Here is a 22,547-nt window from a genome sequence, read left to right on the forward strand (position 1 = left end):
AGAACATCTCCTCAGTGTCTTTGAATTTCATATTAACTAAAACCATAAAAGGAGCGGACACTAAGAGACAGTTTTCTTAAAATGCCTCTTTTCTCTGACCGGGAGTTCCCGTACTCCCGGTCACTAATGCGCCTGTCGTCACCTTTACGCAAACTTGAACTTGGGTACCCGGAGTCTCCTGTGTTGCGCACCACGGCTCCGACTCCCCCCTCCCCTGCTCCTCCTCCTGCAGCACCACTAACCAAGCTGTAACGGGACACTTTCAACGCACCAGACCTTTACCCGCTTCCATCTCTGGTATGTTCCGACTGTCTGCGCGCCTTCCACCGGCTTGGATGAGGCGGATACCAGAGAGGTATCCTTGTTATTGTAATTTAAATGTGGCGGTTGGGAATGGTCGGTGACATCCTGGTTTGGTTTTGAAGGATCGGAGGGACTGCCAGGCAACAGAGGGATTTTACACCGAGCTGGAGATGAGTGCGGGGCTAAGGATGGTAAGCTGCACTTCATAAGTTACACTGATGTCTGCGGGGGTTGTGTTTGTAGCTTTGCTTGTGAGTTATAATGACACAATACTTCAAATCAGAAACGCAGGTGTGTTTTCACTTCGTGGACACTGCAACATGCAGGTATCCTGTATATGAATGTAAATGAATATAGATTCTGAAATCAAAATTAATACCAGTTTTAACTTAATTGTAAGGAAAGAGATGCAAAATGCCAAATCAACAACATTCAGCCCTGACTTTAGGCGTCCCCACTATTTGTTTTCCTCTCCATTAAATTGTCTAAACACATTATCGTTATGAGATCTTAATTAAACGCCCGATTTAACCAAGTTTAATTAAATACCTAAGCCTGACAAAGGCGCAAAATTGTTCCGCGGCACCCCGAGTGTGTGCGTGTGAGTGTGTGTGCGCGCTTTTGCAAGTTAGAGAGAGAAAGAGAGAGAGAGAGAAAGAGAGAGAGTTTTCCTATGGTGCATTAAAGCAACCCGATCCCCATGAAACGTGGGTCGCTCCACTTGCTCCTGGCAAATGCAGTCACTGTTGACTTGCCCATGAATATAATATAAGCTCACTGAATGAGTGCTGAACATAGTATGACCCCATCGATGAAAAAAGTCATAGAAAAAAACTCCACGTCAATACAAACAAAAGTTCATTTAAAAAGTATTGATCATTGATTTTTTATTTTGTTCATGATTTCATATAAGTTTAATTTAGTTCAGCAGTACTTTGCTTGCGTTTAAAGTAAATTCATCTTGCAAAAAATGTCAGCCTTCACATGTAATTAAACTCCAGATCATAAGAGAACAGGCAGCGTTTACTTCCACACTTCCTCTGATATGCTTCTTCAGCTGTGGAGAGCCAGGAGGTACAGCAAAGCTGATAACACCAGTGTGCTGCTAAAAACACCTCCGTCAATTAACTTTCCACTAGAAAAAAGCCAGTCACATCCACAGGGAATAGTAATCGATTAATAAATAGTTTATCATGCTCTCCTTCCTCTGTGAGGTGGAAATGAAACACCCGCATCATGACAGAAGTGATTTATTAGTTCCTCCAGTACAGGATCCTATCCTCCTGGATCTAAATTAGTGACGCATGTTGGTGCGGACCCATGCTTCAAACTGTCCATGCTGTCCAGTCACACATTCAACAAGCCTGTGGTTACTGTAGATAGATACAGAGCAGAAGAAATGTGAATACTGTTGACAATATTCTTCTTGCAGTGAGCAGCGTTTGTGTAACTCTGACCAACTCGCAGGTCTGTATTAGTCTTCCAGGACAACACGCTGTGCTCACCATCAGGGTTGTGAGTCAGGGCTGGTCACAGCGACAGATGAGTGTTGTATTTGCGCAAAGAAACGTGTACCTACATGTGTGTTTAGAAATGGGCAGAAGAGAGTGGCATTGCCCGTCGAGATTCTGGCTTAACCTAAACTGCTGTGGCACGTGTGGCTATTACAGCTTTATATTCTCGACAAAAGCTGGCAGGGGGAAAGTGCAGGGCAGCCGCCCAAATGAAAGTCAGCTTTATTGTTAGTAGCTGGACACAGCAAGCTACAGAACAGTTTTTCTCAAAGGATAATGCCAGCTGTTTCAACCCAGGCTTTACTCTTTCATCATTTGCCAACACACCATTCAGTACGGAAAACATTTTTACGTACTGCCTCTGTAAAGATCAAGGAGCTGAGTGTACACTGATCTGTGACTGGTAAAATGTGTAAAATCTGTATATCAAAATGTAGAATTATCACACGTTAGAATTCAATAATCGGAGTTTGATGAAAAATGGGAGCAATGGACTGCTTATAAAACCCATCACAAAGACACTACTAAAACCTTTATATAAGATCTGAGGTATTTTAAGTTGCATCAGCATGTTGTGCATCTCACTGACACGAATGTTGATGTTTGTTCTGTAATAATAAAATGAAAAGCAGTAAAATCTTATGCAACAATTTATAGTAAGTAAATAATGATAAACCTTCTTCACTGCAGATATTTTGACTTGTGATAGCATAAAAGGCACAGGTATATTTAATCGCACTGACAATTGTTAACTGGAATGCAGACTTTATTAAGGTTAAACGTGAAAAAGGTCTTTTTGATGTCCACCCTCCCTTGTTGCCAGTTGCTGGTCTTTGTTCATGGCACATAGTAGGAAGATAGATGAACTGTAAGCTAGACACAGTCAGTAAATGACAAATCATGTGATAATAGGACTGAGTTTGAACATAACCACAACTTGGACACACAGCACACCGTTCTGGGCAACCGTAACAACTAACAGAGCCAATAAGTTTCAGGGCAATCGCTTTGCCAAGAAAAACATTTTGGACCCGGTGCTTCAGTGTCTGTTGCTAGGATTGCTGCCCATCGTCAACAGCCAATAACTCACTCTTAAAGTGTGAATAACACCACACAACCCGAATGTTCTTTTCTCCTGTTATTCCTTAAATTTTCAAACGCCCGTGCCAAGTAAACCAGCCACACTGCCATTAATGGAATTTGATTTGACTGTGAATTCCTTTGCTATCAGTTGAGGTCCGGCACTAACGACCGTGGCTGCCCTTTTATAGCAGCAGAGCCGATGAGTCTGTCTGTCTTGTTTCTCACTGAAAGGAAGTGAAAGATGGGGGTGGAGCCTACAGCACTGCAGTCTCATTGAGGTGTGCTCTCTCTGTCTCTTTCTCACCCTGCTCTGTCTTCACACCATCTGTCTCCCCCATTCTTTGCTCATTCATCCTCTATATGGTTACACCTGCTTCGATCTCGGTCCATCCTCTTTCCATTCTGACACCCCCCACCCGTCACTCTCTCTGTCTCCCTCTCAGTGGCTCCATGATGTGACTATGTGTCTAGGCCCTCCCTAATCCTGCTGCGGCAACACAGAGGATCCCCCTCAGTCCCCGGACACATCAGCGCAACACATTTGGCTCCTTGACTCATCCAGCTCATCCTCTGTAGTTATCAGCCACTGATCAATCCTAACCCACTCTCTCTATTCGGGCTTTCCTTTTCCAGACTCTCACTGCAGACCAGGATTACCCACTGATCTGATGTTGAATCCCGATACACCAGCTGAGTCTATTGTGGACATCTGACAGCAACATCGACACCCACTGACATTCAAATGTGACAACAGGTTTCCTGACTCTCCTCATTCCTCTCCCTTTCTGGATTTTTGCGCTGTTGGTTGGAAGCCAAAGCCATAGCTCATCTGTTGCTGAGAAAAAACTCCTTGTTATGAGGGGTCTGAGACCTGGGGTCTGACCAAAGAGACTGACAGTTATAGCCATTTTTTTGTTCAGTGTGTCTACAGTAGACCTGAGCTGGGACAGGAAAGTTTTTCTCATGGGAAAGTTTTAACATCAGTCGTTGGAGGCTGCAATACAGAAAGGACGACTGTGTCCCGAGACTGAATTTAAGCGCTGTAGATTCTTTCTGTCATAATCACCTGCTCTAAGCTGCCCAGTCCGGAGCAGCGTGTTTTCCAGATGCTGCCATGCCCATCATCAGCAACGCCAACCATGACTTCAGCAATCTGTCCGTCAGTGATGACAGCAGTCTCGACCGGATCTTCACTGAGATCCCTGAGACTGAGACCATCAAGGTATGAATAAAAGTCACCAAGGTAAAATAAAAGGACAAAGCAATAAAAGAATTATATCAAATTAGTGATAAAGTTCTGGAAAACGAGTTGTACCTACAAATATCTCAGATGCAGTTGCTCGTGCATTGACAATTTTCATTACTCCCTCTCCAGGGTGTGTACTACCAGAGGGCTCAGTTCATCCGTCGGCCAGAGGACCTGGTGTCCATTGACCACGGCCTGCTGGCGGTAATCAATGTTGGGGGGAACCGCTACACCTTCCCCTGGAGCACCCTGGAGCAATTTCCCCTCACCCGACTTGGCAAACTCTGTGGTTGCCGGTCACCTGAGGACATTGCCAGTGTGTGCGATGACTACGACGAAGCCCGCAAGGAGTTCTTCTTTGACCGCTCACCGTCAGCCTTCAGGGTCATCCTCAACTTCCTGGCTGCAGGGAAACTCCGCCTCCTGCGGGAGATGTGCGTCCTCTCCCTGCACGATGAACTGACCTACTGGGGTGTGGAGATGGCATACATGGAGCGCTGCTGCAAGAGGAAGATGTATACACGCATCGAGGAGGTGCACGAGCAGGAGCGGCGTGAGGAGGAGCGCAGGCAGAGAAATGCCATGCAGCGTGTGCCGGTGGAGGAAACAAGGTACCGTAAGGTGATAAACTGGCTGAGAGATATGGTGGAGAACCCGCACTCTGGCTTACCGGGGAAGATCTTCGCCTGCATGTCAGTGATCATGGTGGCGGTGACTGTCGTCAGCTTGTGTATCAGCACCATGCCAGACCTCAGAGAGGAAGAGGACAGGGTGAGTAAGCCAGAGTGTGCACACAGTTCTTCCCTGCTCAAAGACACAGTGATTGTGAGCTACTCATAACTTAACATGACAAACTGGTTGCTCATTAAGGCATCATCTTCAACACTAACTTTGTTTCCTGGAAGCTAGGGTCAAGCTTTATATACGTTAGAGTTTATGAGTGAGAAAAAAACAAATGGGGAAGAGTCGTGCTTTATTCATTTCAAACAGAAGCAGACTGTGAAAAGCTGTGAGTGCAATGCTGTGAAAACTTGGGCTTAAAAATTCTCAAATATAAAAACTCCCTCCTAAATATACCTGTGGGATGCTGTGTGTGTGTGTGTGTGTGTGTGTGTGTGTGTGTGTGTGTGTGTGTGTGTGTGTGTGTGTGTGTGTGTGTGTGTGTGTAATGGCCGTGGACGTCCTGTGATCTGTGTCTACTCATAGCAGTGTGGGATAATGAAGTCCAAGCTGCTCGCTGAGGCCTGTCCAGTATCTGTCAGTAAATACTGGGGAATAATGAAATGGGCTTACTGTATCTCACACAAAAGACACATGCAAGACACACACAATTACCGTTGCACAAATTTACACATGTAAAAGCACGTGCACTGACAGCCACATGCCTACACACACTCTCATATGGTCACGTGCACGTACAATAGCAATGAACTCATCCACTGTAACCGATACGGCTTTACCTCAATTTTGCACACATTTATTCTTGACTCTTCTGTGGCTTTCTAACTAAAATTTTACTGCAGCATATCCACTGCTCAGTTGTGAAGGGTTATACGTAACATATACGTGTTTTCCTGGAGGGAAAGATTTTATCCTTCCCAGTATTTTTACTGAATTCCCCCTTTATTTTAATCCCTGCATCAGGAAAAGGCTGACCGTCTTTGCCCTAGGTAACCTTGAATAAGAAATAATATGTATGTGTAGGTCCTGTGTATGTGCAGGGACCCACACAGGACAGAAAACTCCACACACCTTTTCAGCAGAGGCTCATTGAAGAGTCATCAACAGCAGCCTCCTGTATTGAGTCTGATGTGAGTATTCACAGGCAGCCTAAGGGTTGAGTGCAGGAGGGTGTGAGGCTGGAGAGTTTAGGGAGGTGAAGGAGAGCACTGGCTGCAGAACGCTTGATGAATTGTAAAGGCTGAAGAGAGGATTTCAAGGGAGAGGCCAGTAGTCAGTGACAGTCAAAGGAACACAGATGGAAGAGTTTGAGTACGGGATTGGACAGAGTCCCTGGGTCTGATTCAGTGGATGTTTGTAGACCTGCTGGACTGGGTGGTGACTTTGATATGGACCTTTTACAGCATATGATAGGACAGATCTGTAAGAATTAGCCTAGAGAAAAAAAAACAGTGGAATCAGATACTGTTGTAGAATTGTTTTTGTTGACAGCACTGGCAAGGTTCACAACAAAAGACTCAGATATACAGCAGGATTCACAAGCAAAGCTGATACTCAGGCCGCAGAAGCATAGACATGGTACAAGTGTTGCTGAATGTAAAGAGATTGTATTTCCTGATGTAGAGTATCACTGTTGCATTTCTAACGAAAACAGGAAATTGGGCTTTCCTGCGTGTAATTCTCTCAGGTAAACACAGTAAGAGTGACAGAGACTGTGAAACACCATGGGAAAAATCAATCTGTCTTACACACACACGCACACACACAAACACACACCATTATGACCCTACAGATATGTGGCACAAGAGTGTTTTAGAACACAAAGCATAGGTTGTATTTGTATGTTTTTGTGTGACATATCTCTCCAGACCTTTTGGGTTGTTCATGTGAGGAAATTTGAAATTACATCTTAGGCGTGTGTGTGTTAATGTGTATTATTGTTACTGTTTCGTGAAGACAATGTGGGTTTTAAGGGTGTCTTAGGTGTGTCTCTTAAGGTTGTGTCTCACATCTCACTGCTTTGTGAGGACATTATGGACTGTAAGGACATTTCGTGTGAGTGTGTGCTTGTGTTTGTCCAAGCCTTCCTTTGCATGTTTATGCTCATTCTTGGAAAGAGGATGGCAGCTCTCTCCAAAAGTAAACAAATCCATCTGCTGCTTTCATGTTTTCCTCACTACATGCTCCTGAGTTTCACTGTTCTCCCATGTTCAGCTACTGAACTCCATCCTCAGTGTCCAGCTGGCCAGCCCAGGCAGGAGCCGCAGGACTCCCGTCATCTTTAATTCACATGGCCCTGCCGTTTGTCTCTGTCTCTGCTCTGCTTTGCACTGGAGTGGGCCAAAATTCCCTTATCCACTCATCATCCCTCCCGTTTCTCTGCCTGCCTCTGTTTGGGTAAGGAGTGTGAAAGGAAAGATAAAGTAAGTGGAAGATGGAGGAAGAGGAGGGCAAATAGAGGGTACGTCTAACAGAGCGACAGAATGAATTAAAAACGGATGAGAGTGAGATTCTGGTGAAGAGAGAGCAAGAGATAAACACTGCTTCATTTTTGCCCACCTCCTGCTTCCCTCTGTCTATCCCTATATAATGTGTTTCTGCGCGTCCTCAGCTGATCCCTTCTATTAAACAGTATATCACTATGAGCTAAATGCATTGGGAGTGGCCTTTACCTTATAACTCAGTTTCAAGCCCACTGATAATAACTGCTCTATCATTCTTCCATCCAGCTATGGGTGTGTATCTCCCCCTTGTATAAGCACTCATCTCTATATGTAAAAACTCTCCATGCAATTCTGGCACTGCTGTTAGTCCTTCAGGCTGTGTACAGTTGCAACATCTTGCCAGGAAACACAGGCTCCTTGGATGCGTTTCAACAGTTAAGATAGATGCATGAAATATTGATACAAAATCAGAGAGTTAAAACGGCGATGGATTTTTAGGCCTGGCGGACAGAAAGGTTAATGTCTCAGTGGAGTTTGTAAGACTTAAGTGTTTCAAGTTAAAGTTCGGTTTTTGATCATTATGGACATATGTTAACATTCTGGACAGCATGAATACCTTAAGAAAACTAAAATATCCCAGATCATTTAGTGAACATTACATTTTTTACACCACATTGTTCGTCATGTGAAATGTTGAATTTTTTCATGTGAAAAAAAAAATTATCTTGGTTCCAGACCTCTGAAACTCTGCCCACAGCTCAGATTTGCTCAGCGGCACAAACAGTTCTAATGTTGTGTTCTCTGACAGCTGTTTTCCCCAGCTGGAGAAACAGATGACCAATCAGAGCTTTGTAGGTGGGATTAAGAAATTGGAACATCCTCTTCCCACATAGCTAGTTAGTTGGCTTGTATACTTGGCATGTATGAGATTCAAGTGGCAGTACAGGTGTGTTGTAAGTCCACATACAGAAATAACAACTTTTAAATCACCTTATTTGTTTGATCACTGCTCCTTTCACCCACTTACTTTACTTCTGTATGGACTGAAAATGAAATCTGCAAGATGTCACTTGTTACTGTTAGAAAAGATAAAGGCAGGTTTTTGGTTCTTGAAAAAAAATCCCTAAAAAAACATTAAAAACTAATTTATTGTGGAAAATATCTTAGTAATGCATCTGTAAGCAAAATGACCAGTGTTGACAAAATATGTATTCAGCTATCTGCTGCTAGGATGGTAATGACCTTGCTTTCACTATGTCAATGTCAGCCTAGACTAAACTATTCTCTCTCTGGTCATGGCCCTTAATGTAATCCCTCTGTGGTGGATGCATGTACAGTATGTTCTCTCTACTTTTTTTCATCAACATTGTAAGACATTGTAAGACTTGTTAATTCCAGACTATTTCCCTGCTATTCGAAGAAGCTTGCCAGGGTGGCCTCCATATTTATTAGCTCATGAGATAAATTTCTACTGTGACCACTGTCCTAACCCGGCAGTGACCCCAGTAATCTCCCGAGCCAAATCTCTGGCAGCATAGCAGCAGTGTTTAGATTAGAAAGGACAGGGTGTATGCAGTTTTTAACTCTCTCTGGAAAGCAGCAGGTCTCAGCACGCATTGATAACCTGCCTGAGTTTACATTTTGTTGTTGTTCAAATGTCAAATATCCACCAAAGACACAGACTTTCCTTGCACATATTTCTGAGTGAAACTTTGCAGCAAAGCAGCAACTTTCTCTGCATTCATTTTCATTCATTCACCTCGTTTACATCAAGGTGCCTTACTCTCAGCGAGTGTCGCTCAGATTCATGTCTTTTAATATTCTCGCCGGATGATAGAGTATTTTCAGACAGCCTCATCAGATTTGGTCTCCTTTTCCTAATTCAGTCGTATTCTGGCCTGGGGAGTAATTGAAGTGGCCGTTTTATGTCCTTAATGCCATAAATTGGAGTGGGATTTGCTGTTCAATAATTACGTCCCAGGGCATCAATCACAAGTATCTGGAGGGAGAGGGGGGCAGAGAACATGATGGGGAGAGAGAGAGAAAGACAGCAGAGTAGCAGACTGCATGACTTAAGCTTCAGAGTGTGAGTTTTGACACATTTTCTGATTGAATATCTACTTGTTCTCAAGCAGAGACTTGTCAATAATCTATTGAGCCACGGAACCTGTCTGGGTTAGTGATTATAGAGAGGGCAAGCTGCTGTGTGATTTCTCATTCTATTAAGAGACAAAAAAGAAAGGGAAAGAGAGACAGAGACAGATGGAGATAATGTGTCTTGTGACGTCCGAAGGGAAGATAAGGTAACTGCGAATTAGAGGGAGAAAATAGAGGAGTGTTTGTTGAGGTGAAGGACTAGAAGATAACACGAGAAGAGAGAAAGAGAAGAGGATGTGAACACTAAACCAGCCGTGAAGCCTCATCTCTCTCCCTGCTCTCACTTTATATGTCCTCCCAGAGGAACTGTTCAAAGTTTAAAGACTGTACGAGACAAAGTCTTATTACCTGGGCACAAAGAAGAGCGGACACACACATTAGCAGAGCACAGGAAATGCATATATTTATCTGTATATTTGATTTTAGATTAAATTGATTGATTTGAATGAATGAAAAAATAGCAAATGCTCAGCAAAGGCTCTCTCTTGATCGAGAGAACAAAGCCTGGTCTGACTCTGTGATCTTGACAAGCTGCCAAAACTGCAAGAACAACCTTTGTTGTGGTCACAAAATCATCTTCACGTGATCACTGGCAACAAAGTTAGTTGTGTCAGTATCATGTCCAGTCCAGCTCCACGGAGAATCATTTGGAAAAGATCAAAGTGTTGGCTGTGATATAATCTCAGAAGAATTTCTAGTCATGCGTGTGGGTCTCCTGCTTCTGAACTGTGCAGAATTACAATATGTGAATCAACAAAACAGGTTTCCAAAATGATTATCTCTGAGGGGGAGTTGTGATGTGGCATCCAACATTTTTCGACTATCTGGACTTGGACTCATGAATGAATTTCCTCTGCAGCTAAAGCAGCACAGCCAACAGTATGATCTGTTGGCTGTGCTGAGAAGAAAAATACTGTGAGTTTTACGTTAGCGTAATACAATTAAAGGCCTTCTCAGCATATAATTTTATTTAAGATAATTCACCTCCACACCTGAAATGCAAAACACATACTGTAGCAGGAACTGCAAAGCACTAACATCAAGGCTTTAAATAACCCTTTGTCTTTCTGTGCACCGAGTCAGCTTGCTACATCGTCCGAGCCATGAAGACAAAGCACCATCATCAATCATGAGCCTCGTTTGAGTGCGTAACAACAGGGACACAAAATTAAGGATGCATTCTTCATGGGCCTCATTTATCTCCCCCCCTCCTCATAATTTCTGCCTCCATTAAGAGAACATGAAGGGAGCATAAATAGGTGTCCATGTATGTAAACTTTGTTGGCTCAGCAGGGCAAGACCGAGGTTGGCAGTCAGTCAGAGTGACTATAAGTCAAGGACTTAAGTAAATAAGTCTTTAGGCAGGCTGGTGGCTGGAGAGAAAGACAATAAGGAGGAGAGAGGCAGAAACAAATATAAAACAGATGCAGCGAAGAAAAGAGGAGTGGTAAACCCAGTGGGGTATTTATAATGTCTCACACAAGCACTCACACTCAAGTACAGCGTCAGAGGGATCTGATCAGTAGTTGTAGATAAAGATATCAGCTTTAAAATTCCACTCAGGTCTTTCTATGGCCAGTCGCCATTTACAACTGTAAAGCAGAGATAATGTCTTTCTCAATTTTTCACACCCTCAAACCACAAGAGGATCTGGAAATATTTGTATGATTGGACCACAAATATATGCAAATGACCAGACTCCAGTGAAACATTCAAAACGCATGTGTGTGAAAGTACATGCACTAATAATTAGCATGCACAAGCCCTCCCTATGTGTTTCTGTCTGCGGGCACGTATGTACTGTTCTTGACCGTATCAGTGTAGAGCAGATTCCATGCCTATTACGGACTATCTGGTTATGGGCTGTATTCCCTCTGTCTGATGTGCTGCATGGCTGCCAAGTGGGATTATGGGATAGAACAGTAAAGTATGAGATGTTTATCCTGTCCATGCCAGGACAGAATTGCACAGCATGGTAAAGTAGTGTAGTTCTTATTAGATCTGAATGTGTTAGCACTGAAGACTGTTTAGGACTGTTAGCTGTGGGACAAGGCAGGGACAATTTTGAAGTCGTAAACTGACCTTGCTTTTACTGCATTAGTCATTTACAATTGTTTTAAAAATGACTTTATTCTTTTGTGATGTAAAAAATGTAATCACACATTGTGCCATAAATGTCAAACAGTCTTTACAGTCCAGCAGAACTGCTTAAAAGGACAATAAGTTTCTTTTGACATGTGTATATGGTCCAGAAAGGTGTGGCCTTCAAAGGACTGAAGGCCAGTGGGCAGTTTAATATACTGTGTCTCTAGACACTGGCTGCTTCTTTAGGGCAGATGGGCGAACAATGACAAAACAGAATAAGCTAAAGAACGAACACAATTATTTTTTCATTTAATTTCTCTCATTTTGGCCAAATACAAGAACACAGTAATGACCTTCAAATATTTTAAACTCAATTTTATGCCTCAGTGATCACATTTTATATAGCTATACCCATTTTATATGCAATTCAGTTTAAGGTGACCTCTCCTGACAAAGAGGCATCTCTTCTTTTCGACAATGATTTGACTGAGACAGCTCAAAGAGAAGAAAGGAAATAAAGCAGACTCACTAAGCGGTTTCTCCTCAGAGATATGACACATTATCTAAATTCAGAGTTGCTTGCTGTAGGTGGTTGGACTCAAAATGTTGACACAAACAAAGGTGTGAGTAGATTGTAGACTTGGCATGATGAGTGGTCCAACAGTTTGAACCCAAAATGTACTGCAACAGAACAGCTCCCTGTGTACATTACGTGCTCAGACACTAATTGGTGAAAAGATCCACCTGTGGAGGGAGTGTGTGTGGGACAGGAGAGCACACAGAGGACACCTGCTGGACAGGTGAGGAATGGCACAGGCAGGGAAACCAGAAACATTGAGAAACACAACACCCAAAATACACACTTGCAAATGCAAATCGAACACACCCACAACTCTATTACCCCCGGGTTATATACACATCAGCAGGTGTCCACCCCTGCAGGGTTGCCCTCTCTGGTCACTGTGGCACATCAGAATCCTATTCTCGTCAGAGCTAGCGCTAAATCAAACAACCTCTCACAGTGCTCTCTTCATTCCTACACACAGCTAACAGCAAACCTGCACACCCTGCAGCAGATGTGTGCATGTGTGTGTCTGCGGTCTCATGTTTTGTTTTTTTCACTCTTATTTCCTCATATGTTTATTGATATAAAAAATTGATTGAGCATTTTAAACATCTTGTAACAGATCAACAATAACATAACAGTGAAGAGTGTAGAGTGTAGAGAAAACTGGAGGTTTCATTTGAATTGCAAAGAAAGTGTGGATAGCTGGAAATTCTAGTGCAAAATCTATTTTGCAGTAGCATTTTGAGTTTGGGTGTTTTTTTAAACTACGCAGCCCCATTTCCACCCTAAATTCAGTGAAACAATCCTGGAACAAGGATCCTAACAAACTGGAAAGCGAAGCCCTCATCGGTGACTCTGTGTGTGTGTGTGTGTGTGTGTGTGTGTGTGTGTGTGTGTGTGTGTGTGTGTGTGTGTGTGTGTGTGTGTGTGTGTGTGTGTGTGTAGAGCTTCCTGACAGACGGACAACAGAGACTTATGGGGTGTGAAGGGATCCCCATGCTTCAGATGTCACCTCATCTTTTCCTCATCAGCTGACCTTGTAATCCCTCATTGCTCTATCCCTCCACACCGTTTTGCCACCTACTCTCATTTCATCTATTCTCTTTCTTTCCGCTCATCTATCTGTCTGTTCTTCCCACCTTCCCTCTTTCATTTTTCTCCATTAGGGTGTTTGTGCCTGAACAAGCTGTTGGTCTTTTTTGGTGATGGGTCGCTCGGCAGCCTGTACGGCAGCTTCATAAGGAGACAAAACTGTTTGACTCTTTCACATTCACGTCCATGTTATGGTGCTTAGCCTATAGAGTGTCATCAGAGTCGGTGGACAGTGTGTCTTTGGAGACTGGATGGTTGTTTGTAGCTCTGTTATCATAATACATATCAAGGATTCTTGCACATTAATGGGTGCAAACACAACTCACTACATGCTTTACCCTGTGTGCATTTGTGTGCATGTGCAGCTATCAGGTTACAGGGGGAACAGCCTGATGATGGATGGAGGTGTCACATAATACAAGCCCTTTAATAACCCATGACTAGTGAACACAGTGCTTGATGTGCAGTATTTCAGGTTAAGGCCAGTGGTGTGGAATTCAGCCACACCCCCTCATTTTTTTCTCCCTGTCACCTTCACCGTCCATCCCTTCTGTCCTTCTTTCAATTCTTCTTCTCTGGAGAAGCTTTAAAAGTGAGTGCAAGGTCAGCACAGCAGCATAGAGAGACGGTGTTCAGTGGTGCACAGTCAAGGTCTGCTGCAAGGTATAGTTGATTGATGGACTGAGTTTTTTTCTTTTCTTTTATTCTCCTTTCTACTCAAACCTCTGGATGTAGTGGGATTGCAGAATCATCATGGGGGGCTTTTGCTTTTTACCTGACTGGGAGATGGGCCCCAAGAATGGGATATAAAAGAGAGAGAGCTCTCGAGTCAAAGGTGCTACATGTATGTTTTTGCTTTTGCTACATGGCCACAATAACAAAACATTAACAGCTGTTTACTTACTAGTCTAGAAGAAACATTGCAAATTCACCAAGAGTTGTCTCCAGCAGTGGAAAGCAACACCAGTGTTAAATCTTGTTTTGCTTCAGCCCCAGTCCTTTCCATCTCGTAATACTGCTTTGCAATAGTAAGTCACTGTAGCGTCCAGTCTGCCCTTAATCCAACATGAGAAGATGAAGAAGTAGTGCTGCCCAGAGGGCGTAGTCTAACAAAGCTGCAACAGCAAATATGTAGCATAGGAAACATTCACTGAATGAATGAAGTGCTACATTTATTAATGGCTGCAGAGTTGCCAGGAGGTGGTTGGGGTGGATGGCATACAAGGCACACGACTGTCACACCAGAGACCAGCGATTGCACCCAGAGTCCTGTCTGTGGTTAGGTTTTGGCAACAAAAGCACTTTGGTTGAAGTTAGGGAAAGATAATGATTTTGGTTAAATGTAAATGAACAATTTTTTAATAATGCTGTAGTCACTAGAAGTAAATATATTACTGCAAGTTAGGATATCAGATTAGATGTTTTGACAGAAACAAATACATTATATGTTAACATTTATTGACATGTTCCATACCAATTTATTTTTGATGTGCCAAATGCAACAATTAACAACATTTCCTCATTATGTTAAAAAAAAACGTAATCTGGTTGCAATTACCTTTTGTGCTCATCGTATTTGCTGTTGCACTTTCGTTATATATGAACTTAATTTGTGGGAATCAGGTTTGGCTGAAGACGGTGAAATGTGAAGCTTTATCTGATACACAAGTAGAAAAAAACACACATTCATAATTCAGTGCTATAGAAGCTTTCTCTTGTCCAACAATAAAGAGACACATTTACACTTCAAACCCGTGGTACACTGAGTAACCTCACTGCTGAAGGATCTAGCAGCTGTCTCACTGCACAGTGATGGGTCACTGGCAGAGGGTAGACGCAAGGCTGTCAACAAGAATGTAAAACTCAACTGGTGCTGGCAAAGCAGCAAGATGCAGCCAGTGGTAGTCATGCTTGAATGATAATGATTTTTATACAAACTATGTGCTTACCTTCAATCCTAATCAAGAAATAGAATGAAACACAGTGTCTTCATGAAGAGGAAAGAACATTTAAGCGAGTTTAATCAGAGAAATGACTGAAAACAGTTAAGCAACACAGAGGTAAAGCCAAACATTCGCTTGTCAACATAAGATACAGACAGTGTTCCCATTTTGCTTTTGTCTTTATATTCTTAAATATCAGATATTTAGGCCTTTTCTTCTAAAGCCATTATCAGTATACCCTCAGTCCCACGCTGCATTTAGCTGCTTGTCTTTTTTCTACTCCCGAGAATAAAAATGCCAAAGGTCGCATAAAGATTTTGAATTTCAGTCATTCTCATTTTCAGCTTAAATTGCCTCAAATCCACTATTTTCCACCATTTTCCGTGTGGTTAAATGTTAAGTGTCATAAACTTCAGCTTCAGTGAGAATGTTTTCAACTAGTTTCCCTTTCAAGATATCTCCTCTTTGGGTGCTGGGAGAAAATGCTCACATGACATAGACAGATCAAATTTCTGGGATTTTCTTCTTCTTTCTCTTTTAAGTTAAGGCCCTAATACCAGAGAGTAGGACAGCAAAACTCACCCATGTGTCTTTGGGGAATAGGTAGTGCTGGAGACTTGGTGATGTAATGATTACTTGCAAGGGTAGTTGTTGAACTACTGCACCAGGTGAGCTGACTGCAAACACCCTAGCTAGCCAAGACCATGTTAGCACTAGTCATATAACATTTAAGTTAGGGATCTCGAAAATACAGTATGTTCATACAGTGAACACCCCATACGTCTTTTATAGAGCAGTTATACTGCAACACACCAGTGGTGAATAAAAGTGGATTTTGGCACACAGCTAAAAAGGGTATGCTTTCTCTGTTTTGGACTCTGCAACATCGTCAAGATATATATCTGTTGGTTAGCTACAAATTGAGCATCAATTTTCTTTACTAGCCTCTTAACATTTTTTTTTTTTTTTTTTTTAGCATTTGAGCATTTCAGAAGAATGACATAAAATCATATACCTGTGTAATATTTTCCATTTGCAACAGACCAGTGCATGAGATCCACTGAACCAAAGTAAAGCTGTCCAGATTTTGATGACAGCTGTTACAGAATATCATAAAAAGTCACAGTGTTGTTCATCTGTCAAAATCCAGAATTTTCAAGTGTCAAGTCTACTGTAAAATCTATTTTTCTGCATATGAGAAAAAAAGATTTAGAATTAAAAGCTCTTTAAACAATTGCAGCAGGATATGTTCTGATGCTTATTCAGAACTAGTGGCCAGCCATTGTAAAAATCTGATACACATTTTTGTCCTCTTTTTTGTGTGTATATTGTCCTATGTGTCCTTCACTTAATATTTTTTTTAGAATTTTTTTTAACAGCTTGTTAAATTGTGTGGGCTTGTGGAAAGGCTTTTGCTTCGGTATTTTTGTAGCCGGGCCACTTTCCTTTCTGTTGAATTCTGTAACAACTGAATATTTTTTTCCCCTAGAAATTCAAGGTAACAAACAACATTTGGAACAAAAGGAAATGCTGTAAAAATTATAGCAGTTTCCTGTGTGGTGACTTCAAATCACCCTGCCCCTAAAATGCCTTATGCAATGACTTGCACTCTCGCTGCGGCCTTTGTCTTAGTTTGACATTGAGATGTGTTAATGCGGACGATAATGCCAAACCCCGTCTGAGACAGCTGCTGTTTCTGTCTTGAAATGAGCTGTCACTGACGAGTTCCAGAGAGAGTCGTACAGAGGAGATAAGGTCAGGGAGATAGTGGTTATTGTGGGAGGTATTGTGTGTTTGATGGTGTGTATCTATGCATGTTTTTGAAAGAGAGAGAGACCAAAGTAGAAAGCTTCTAGATGTAACAAATGGCCTATCACGCAGAGGGTGGGAACGGTGTCGCAAAGCCCTGATGGGCATAATGTCAGCATGAGAGAGAGAGCAGTGAGGAGGGGAATAAATGAGAGGTAGAGAGTGCACATGAGAGACATAATATGTGAGATGTGGAAAGAAAATGTCTGAAATATTGATACAGGACAGACAGACAGCGGAAAAATCTCATCAGAACTGGACATCAGACAGAAAAAACAGGAGGAATTCAGTCAAGATAGAGAAGGAGGAGGAGGAGGAGGAAAGGTGTAAAGATTTCTAATAAGTTAAAGATTGAAGTGGTAATTGTCAAGGAGAACCTTTAAACTATCGAATGTGTCTTCTCCTTTTTGTAAATGTCCTCTGCTTGAGAAACAAATATCCCCCAGTCAGTTCAGACCTCTGGAGAAATCACGGATTGTTTGGATTAAGCCATTGTGTCGCCACTTTTCACTGTGTGGGCTGCTGCACTGACAGCTGCTCTGGATCTACATGCAGTAGTTTAAGATGCTTTAACGTGTGAATGGTGTTGCTCATAGTGAGGAACTCATAGACAATTGTTATCTGACACTGCAGCTTCACTTGGCACAGCTGAAGTTTTTAACCTTTTTTGGGTCATTGTTTTGGTCTCTACAGACTCCTGTTATCAACCCATCTTCCAGCTGCAGCTGGCAGTTGTTTTCAGTGAAAAAGCTCTAATAAGCCCACTGTATGTCACCTGCTCAGCACTAAACAGCAGACATATCAAGACAGCAACTAGCTGGTGAGCAGTGGAGCATTTAGCTGCTACAGAGAAGAAAAGGGCATGAATATTGGACAGCAGCACACCTCAAAACATGTAATACTGTGTTACTGTGTTAAGTAATGTAGCATCGCTGTAAAAGCTTTCTGTAGGCATACACTCAAGCCAGGATTATTTTTGCATGTTTTTCTTTTTGCATTTGCAAACATAGTGAGTAGGGACCTCAGTGCTATTTACAAGAGTTAATTTTTGAATGGGTATGCTGTAATAGACTTTGGAAATTTGAATTAAGTTTGAATTGGTGCTCACTCATGAAACATTTTGCAGGATTTTGTAAATCAGCAAATCACAAAGCATTCCTATAATTTAGAAAGCCATTTGGTGCAATTAGAATGATGGAGAAGCTGAAATGAAGCAGAGCTTGAAGCACTGACAAAAATTTAGCCACAAACAAATCACTTTGTATATTTGCTGCTATGATACAGGTGTTGAGGTTTTACTCTTAACAAGTAGCAGCCCACTGGTGTGCCAGTCATTACAATCTCAAACATTTCTCAAGTTCACAGAACTGTAATTAAAAATACTACTATAAATCCCACTGTTTCCAAGGATACCAAATATGTCAGACTAAATACTCGGGAAATGTGCATAAAATGAAGCACAGCACACACATCTAGAATATTTCCATTTGATGGACTGTTGCAGCCATAGAAAACACAGAGCCTTGGGTTTGAATGTTTCTCTCAGTCTGAACATCGTGTAGCTTCAGTTTTCAAACATTCAAGAACCGGACATTTCCCTCACGAGTATGTTGACAGCAGTATTATAAAAAGATTTATAATTGGGTGGAGATTCAAACGAATGCTACTGTTGCTCAGTAGCACAGTAGCAGTACCTAAATGGGAAGTCATATATATAGTGTGTTGACAGGTTCTGGGGAATACTGCTTCTACAGTTAGGGGTGTGGAGTTTTGAAAGAAGCAAGCTTACCAGACATCTGTAGCCCACTCCTCATCTCTACTTCAGGCTAGCAGCTCGAGACTTCATCAGCTGCTACTAGCACACCAACCCTTTGTTTTGGCATATGTCAATAGGTCGTCAGGTTGTGTTGTGAGCAAGGTACGTGCTATTTTTGGGCAGGGAGGAAAATAATAATAAATCAGTGGAGTAGTCTTTGATCACAGTTTAAAGGGGGGAGGCAGGCAAGAGGGGAAAACTGTTTGTTAATGGGATAAAAGTGTTGTGGCACAATGTTATAGAAAAGTAAGTGGTTTCAGAGTGCATGTATGAAAGGACATTTTCTAAAGTCAAAACATCAATAAGAGCACTGTATACACAACAATACTACATATGCAGATACGCGTCACTGTAGGAATGAAGGGAAAAGGCTAAGAGTCACAGTGGGATGAGAATCAGTGAGAAAGGCAGAGAGGACGCAAATGATAAATGAGAGCAAGAGGAATGGGAATGTGAAGGATGCATCATGCATGGAGAAACAGTGGAGGGAGTTTCTTTTAGAGAAGCACTGAATGAATGAAAGATATAAAGCAGAAAGAGAGCAGCGTGAGGGGCAAATAGAGAATGAAGGATGAGAAGGAGGGGGTCCGGAGAGGGTGGTGGAGGAGGAAACAGAATGAGTGATGAGAAGGTGGAGCCAGAGTCAGGAGGAGAAAGGAGAGGGTGGGAGAGAGAAAAGAAGGATGAGAGGGAAGGGAAATAGATGAGACAGAGTGTGAGCAGAGATAAATGTTGAGGATGAACAATGAGAAACGTGTAGAAAACGCCAAAAAGCTAATGAAAGAAAGAGACTTAGGGAACACAATGTCCACCTTAATGATAAAAATAAGACCATGTGGACTTATATTCAGACTTATAATGTTATTTTCTTTAAACACATAAAGAATGATGTTGTAGTTTTACTTAAATGCATAAAAGATGTTAAAAAAAAAACCTGCCTGAGAAACATGCTTTCTGCACTGATATTCAGATGTATTGTCTGTTTCACACTATTTTGCTGAAGGGATGTTTTGAGACCTTGAGTCTGTTTATTACTCACCAGCATCTTTTAGTGGCTGCAGCCAGAAAGTCCAGGAGTACTGGGAACATGGAGAACAGGGTGTTGCCTGAGGAGGCTGTCCTCCAAAGAAAAATGACAGTATCATTTGTTTCAGCAAAAGCCCAATAATAAAATATGTTTACCTCCAAGTGATGAAGACCTCTAGTGGCCCTTATGACTCCTCTCCAGCAGGAGCAAAGGAGGAAGTAGAATGATGCTGTAAAACCAAAAAGTCCACAGAAGGAACGTGGATGGGGTGGATGTGTGTGTGTCAACCAAATGTACCAAAAATATATTATTTTAACGAATACAGCGAAACCAACCTGCAATGTTTCCCTAACTTAGTCATTTTTGTTTTCAGCATAACCATAGTGGTGTCAGATCAGAAAATGGTTTTATTGTAGGAACAGTGATTTGTAATGGTTTTCAAACTCATTGACAAATGATGTGCTGCTGATTTAGGCACCAGATTATTAAAGAAAACACAGTAGCAACACACTTTGTCTTTTAATTTGGACAGCTATTTATGAAAAAAAAACTTAATAGTAGATTAAGTGTTTATATTTAAATATTCTGGAGTGTGATTTGGAGGTGTGAGGAGGTGGAATAAAGGCAAATTTGTTGAAAAAAAAATGTGAGTGAGAGTTCTGTGATGGCAAAGCTTTGAAGAAGAGGGTCAGTTAACAGCAGGGTTTTCTTCTCTAGAATCTCCTCTGTATTATCACACAGGGTTTTTTTTTATTATATGTTTATTATATAGCTCTTCCTTGATACTGTAGTTAGAGGGCATGCATGCCCGATTGCTTTCTGTCACAGCTCTCACTGAGTGCCATATTAATCTTTGCCCTAATGAAATAATTGATTGATTTTGTCACTGTATTATCTATCAGTGCTGCTACAGTAGCAGCATACTGAGTGACTGTAGCTCATGATTTATTAATGATTATCAAGGGTGATTATCTGACCTCAGGATTTTTGTCTTTTCCCCATCTCCCCATGTCTTCTTCCCCATCCGTCTTGCTTCCTGTCAAAACCCTGCTCCTCTCATCTCATCCTCAATTTCTATGTCTCTCCACTCCTCCAACCCCCTGCCTTCCCTCTCCACCTCAGGGTGAGTGTTCCTCCAAGTGCTACAACATGTTCATCATAGAGACGGTGTGTGTAGCCTGGTTCTCTCTGGAGTTCATCCTGCGGTTCATTCAGGCCCGCAGCAAGCTGGACTTCCTCCGTGGGCCACTCAATATCATCGATGCCATGGCCATCCTCCCCTACTACGTGTCCCTGGTGGTGACAGAGGAGGACCCAGCCCTGGAGCACGAGAGGCCAGGAGGAGGTAAGGGCTATTTGGACAAGCTGGGCCTGGTGTTGAGGATCTTGCGGGCACTGAGAATTCTCTATGTGATGCGGCTGGCTCGCCATTCTCTTGGCCTGCAGACGCTTGGGCTGACAGTCAGGCGCAGCACCCGGGAGTTTGGCCTCCTTTTGCTTTTCCTCTGCGTGGCCGTCACCCTCTTCTCCCCGCTGGTCCACTTGGCTGAGAGTGAGCTCACAGGTGCCCATGACTTCAGCAGCATCCCTGCTTCCTACTGGTGGGCCATTATCTCCATGACGACCGTAGGCTACGGTGACATGGTGCCAAGGTCCATTCCAGGACAGGTTGTAGCGCTGAGCAGTATCCTCAGTGGGATCCTCATCATGGCCTTCCCTGCTACCTCCATCTTCCACATGTTCTCCCGCTCCTACCAAGAGCTCAAAATGGAGCATGACCGATTGTTCAAAGAAGAGTGCGCAGCCGCTGCCGCTGCTGCTGCCTCCGGGGAACTTCAAGAAGCAGGAGGTGAAGGAATGGGGGAGGACTCAGCTCCACCTGGACTGGGATTACGTCTAGACAAGGATAGTGTTCACTCTCTGGAGTCTCTCGCTCTGCTGGGGAAAAGTGGTGAAGCTGCAGGAAATAATAACCACAGCCTTCCAGCAGCAGCTTTCTGAGCAGTACTCCCACTGACTGACTCAATCCAAAACTTCCAAGAACATATGAGTCCCTTAATCTCTGTCTTGCATACTGTAAAAGTACTGCAAATGACTATTGCTCCAAAGGCCTCACTCCCCATGTGGTTGTGAAGCATCTGCGTTGCATTGGATAAAGGGAGATTAAACAAACAGCATTTCCTTTGCTCTTCAATCTGTTGATAAGGACTACAAATGTGCACACTTACGATGGCACAGAAACAGAAAGACTAAAAGCCCTTTAAATTGGACGGTCCAGTTTGTCCGGCCAGAAAGCCTCTGCAGCAATATTAGTAACCGGCTGCTTCCATAAACATGCAATATTCAGTCCAAAGTTGTTTTTCCTTCCACTGTGAAAATACTTATAAGCCCAACTGCAACAATAAGTTTTATTCTTATTACTTTTTAGTATGTTGCCTACAGTATGACCTGAAAATGCATCTCATACTATATATTCTACTATTCTGCCATGAATTCGAAGAAGTGCTTCTCTCTTGGTTTATTTTTGAGAAGCCTGAAGCCATGTTCTGAGAAGAAATATAAACAAACTGATAGTTTTGGCTCATATAAGATGTGTATCCATCTCTCTCTCACGTATGTTTGTGTGCTTGGGCTCAAAGAGGTGAATGTGTCTCCATCAGCGTCTATGAACTCCAGGTAAACTAAGTGAAGATATTGCAGAATTTATGATCCAAACTATTTTTTCTTTTTTTTTTTTTTTAAATCAGCTGATGAGGACATGAAAGGGTGGAGGGTAAGA

The 22,547-nt window shown here is 42.4% G+C and overlaps 1 protein-coding gene across 2 annotated transcripts; it reads left to right on the top strand.

The window, feature by feature from the left end:
- The first annotated feature begins 250 nt into the window (after positions 1-250).
- Positions 251-22,505, top strand: kcng4a (potassium voltage-gated channel, subfamily G, member 4a). 2 transcript variants are annotated; one of them, XM_041038437.1, is made up of 5 exons: positions 251-297; positions 426-494; positions 3,534-4,122; positions 4,276-4,917; positions 20,891-22,505. In XM_041038437.1, the coding sequence occupies exons 3-5, from the start codon at positions 4,015-4,017 to the stop codon at positions 21,767-21,769; spliced, it is 1,629 nt and encodes a 542-aa protein (XP_040894371.1). In that variant the 5' UTR covers positions 251-297; positions 426-494; positions 3,534-4,014; the 3' UTR covers positions 21,770-22,505. The 2 variants fall into 2 exon arrangements, with proteins under 2 accessions (XP_040894371.1, XP_040894370.1); XM_041038436.1 differs by lacking the exon at positions 251-297 and having other exon boundaries at positions 301-494.
- Positions 22,506-22,547: the final 42 nt, after the last annotated feature.

This window comes from Toxotes jaculatrix, chromosome 5 (genome assembly GCF_017976425.1).
Source record: "Toxotes jaculatrix isolate fToxJac2 chromosome 5, fToxJac2.pri, whole genome shotgun sequence".
Classification (NCBI taxonomy): Eukaryota; Metazoa; Chordata; class Actinopteri; family Toxotidae; genus Toxotes; species Toxotes jaculatrix.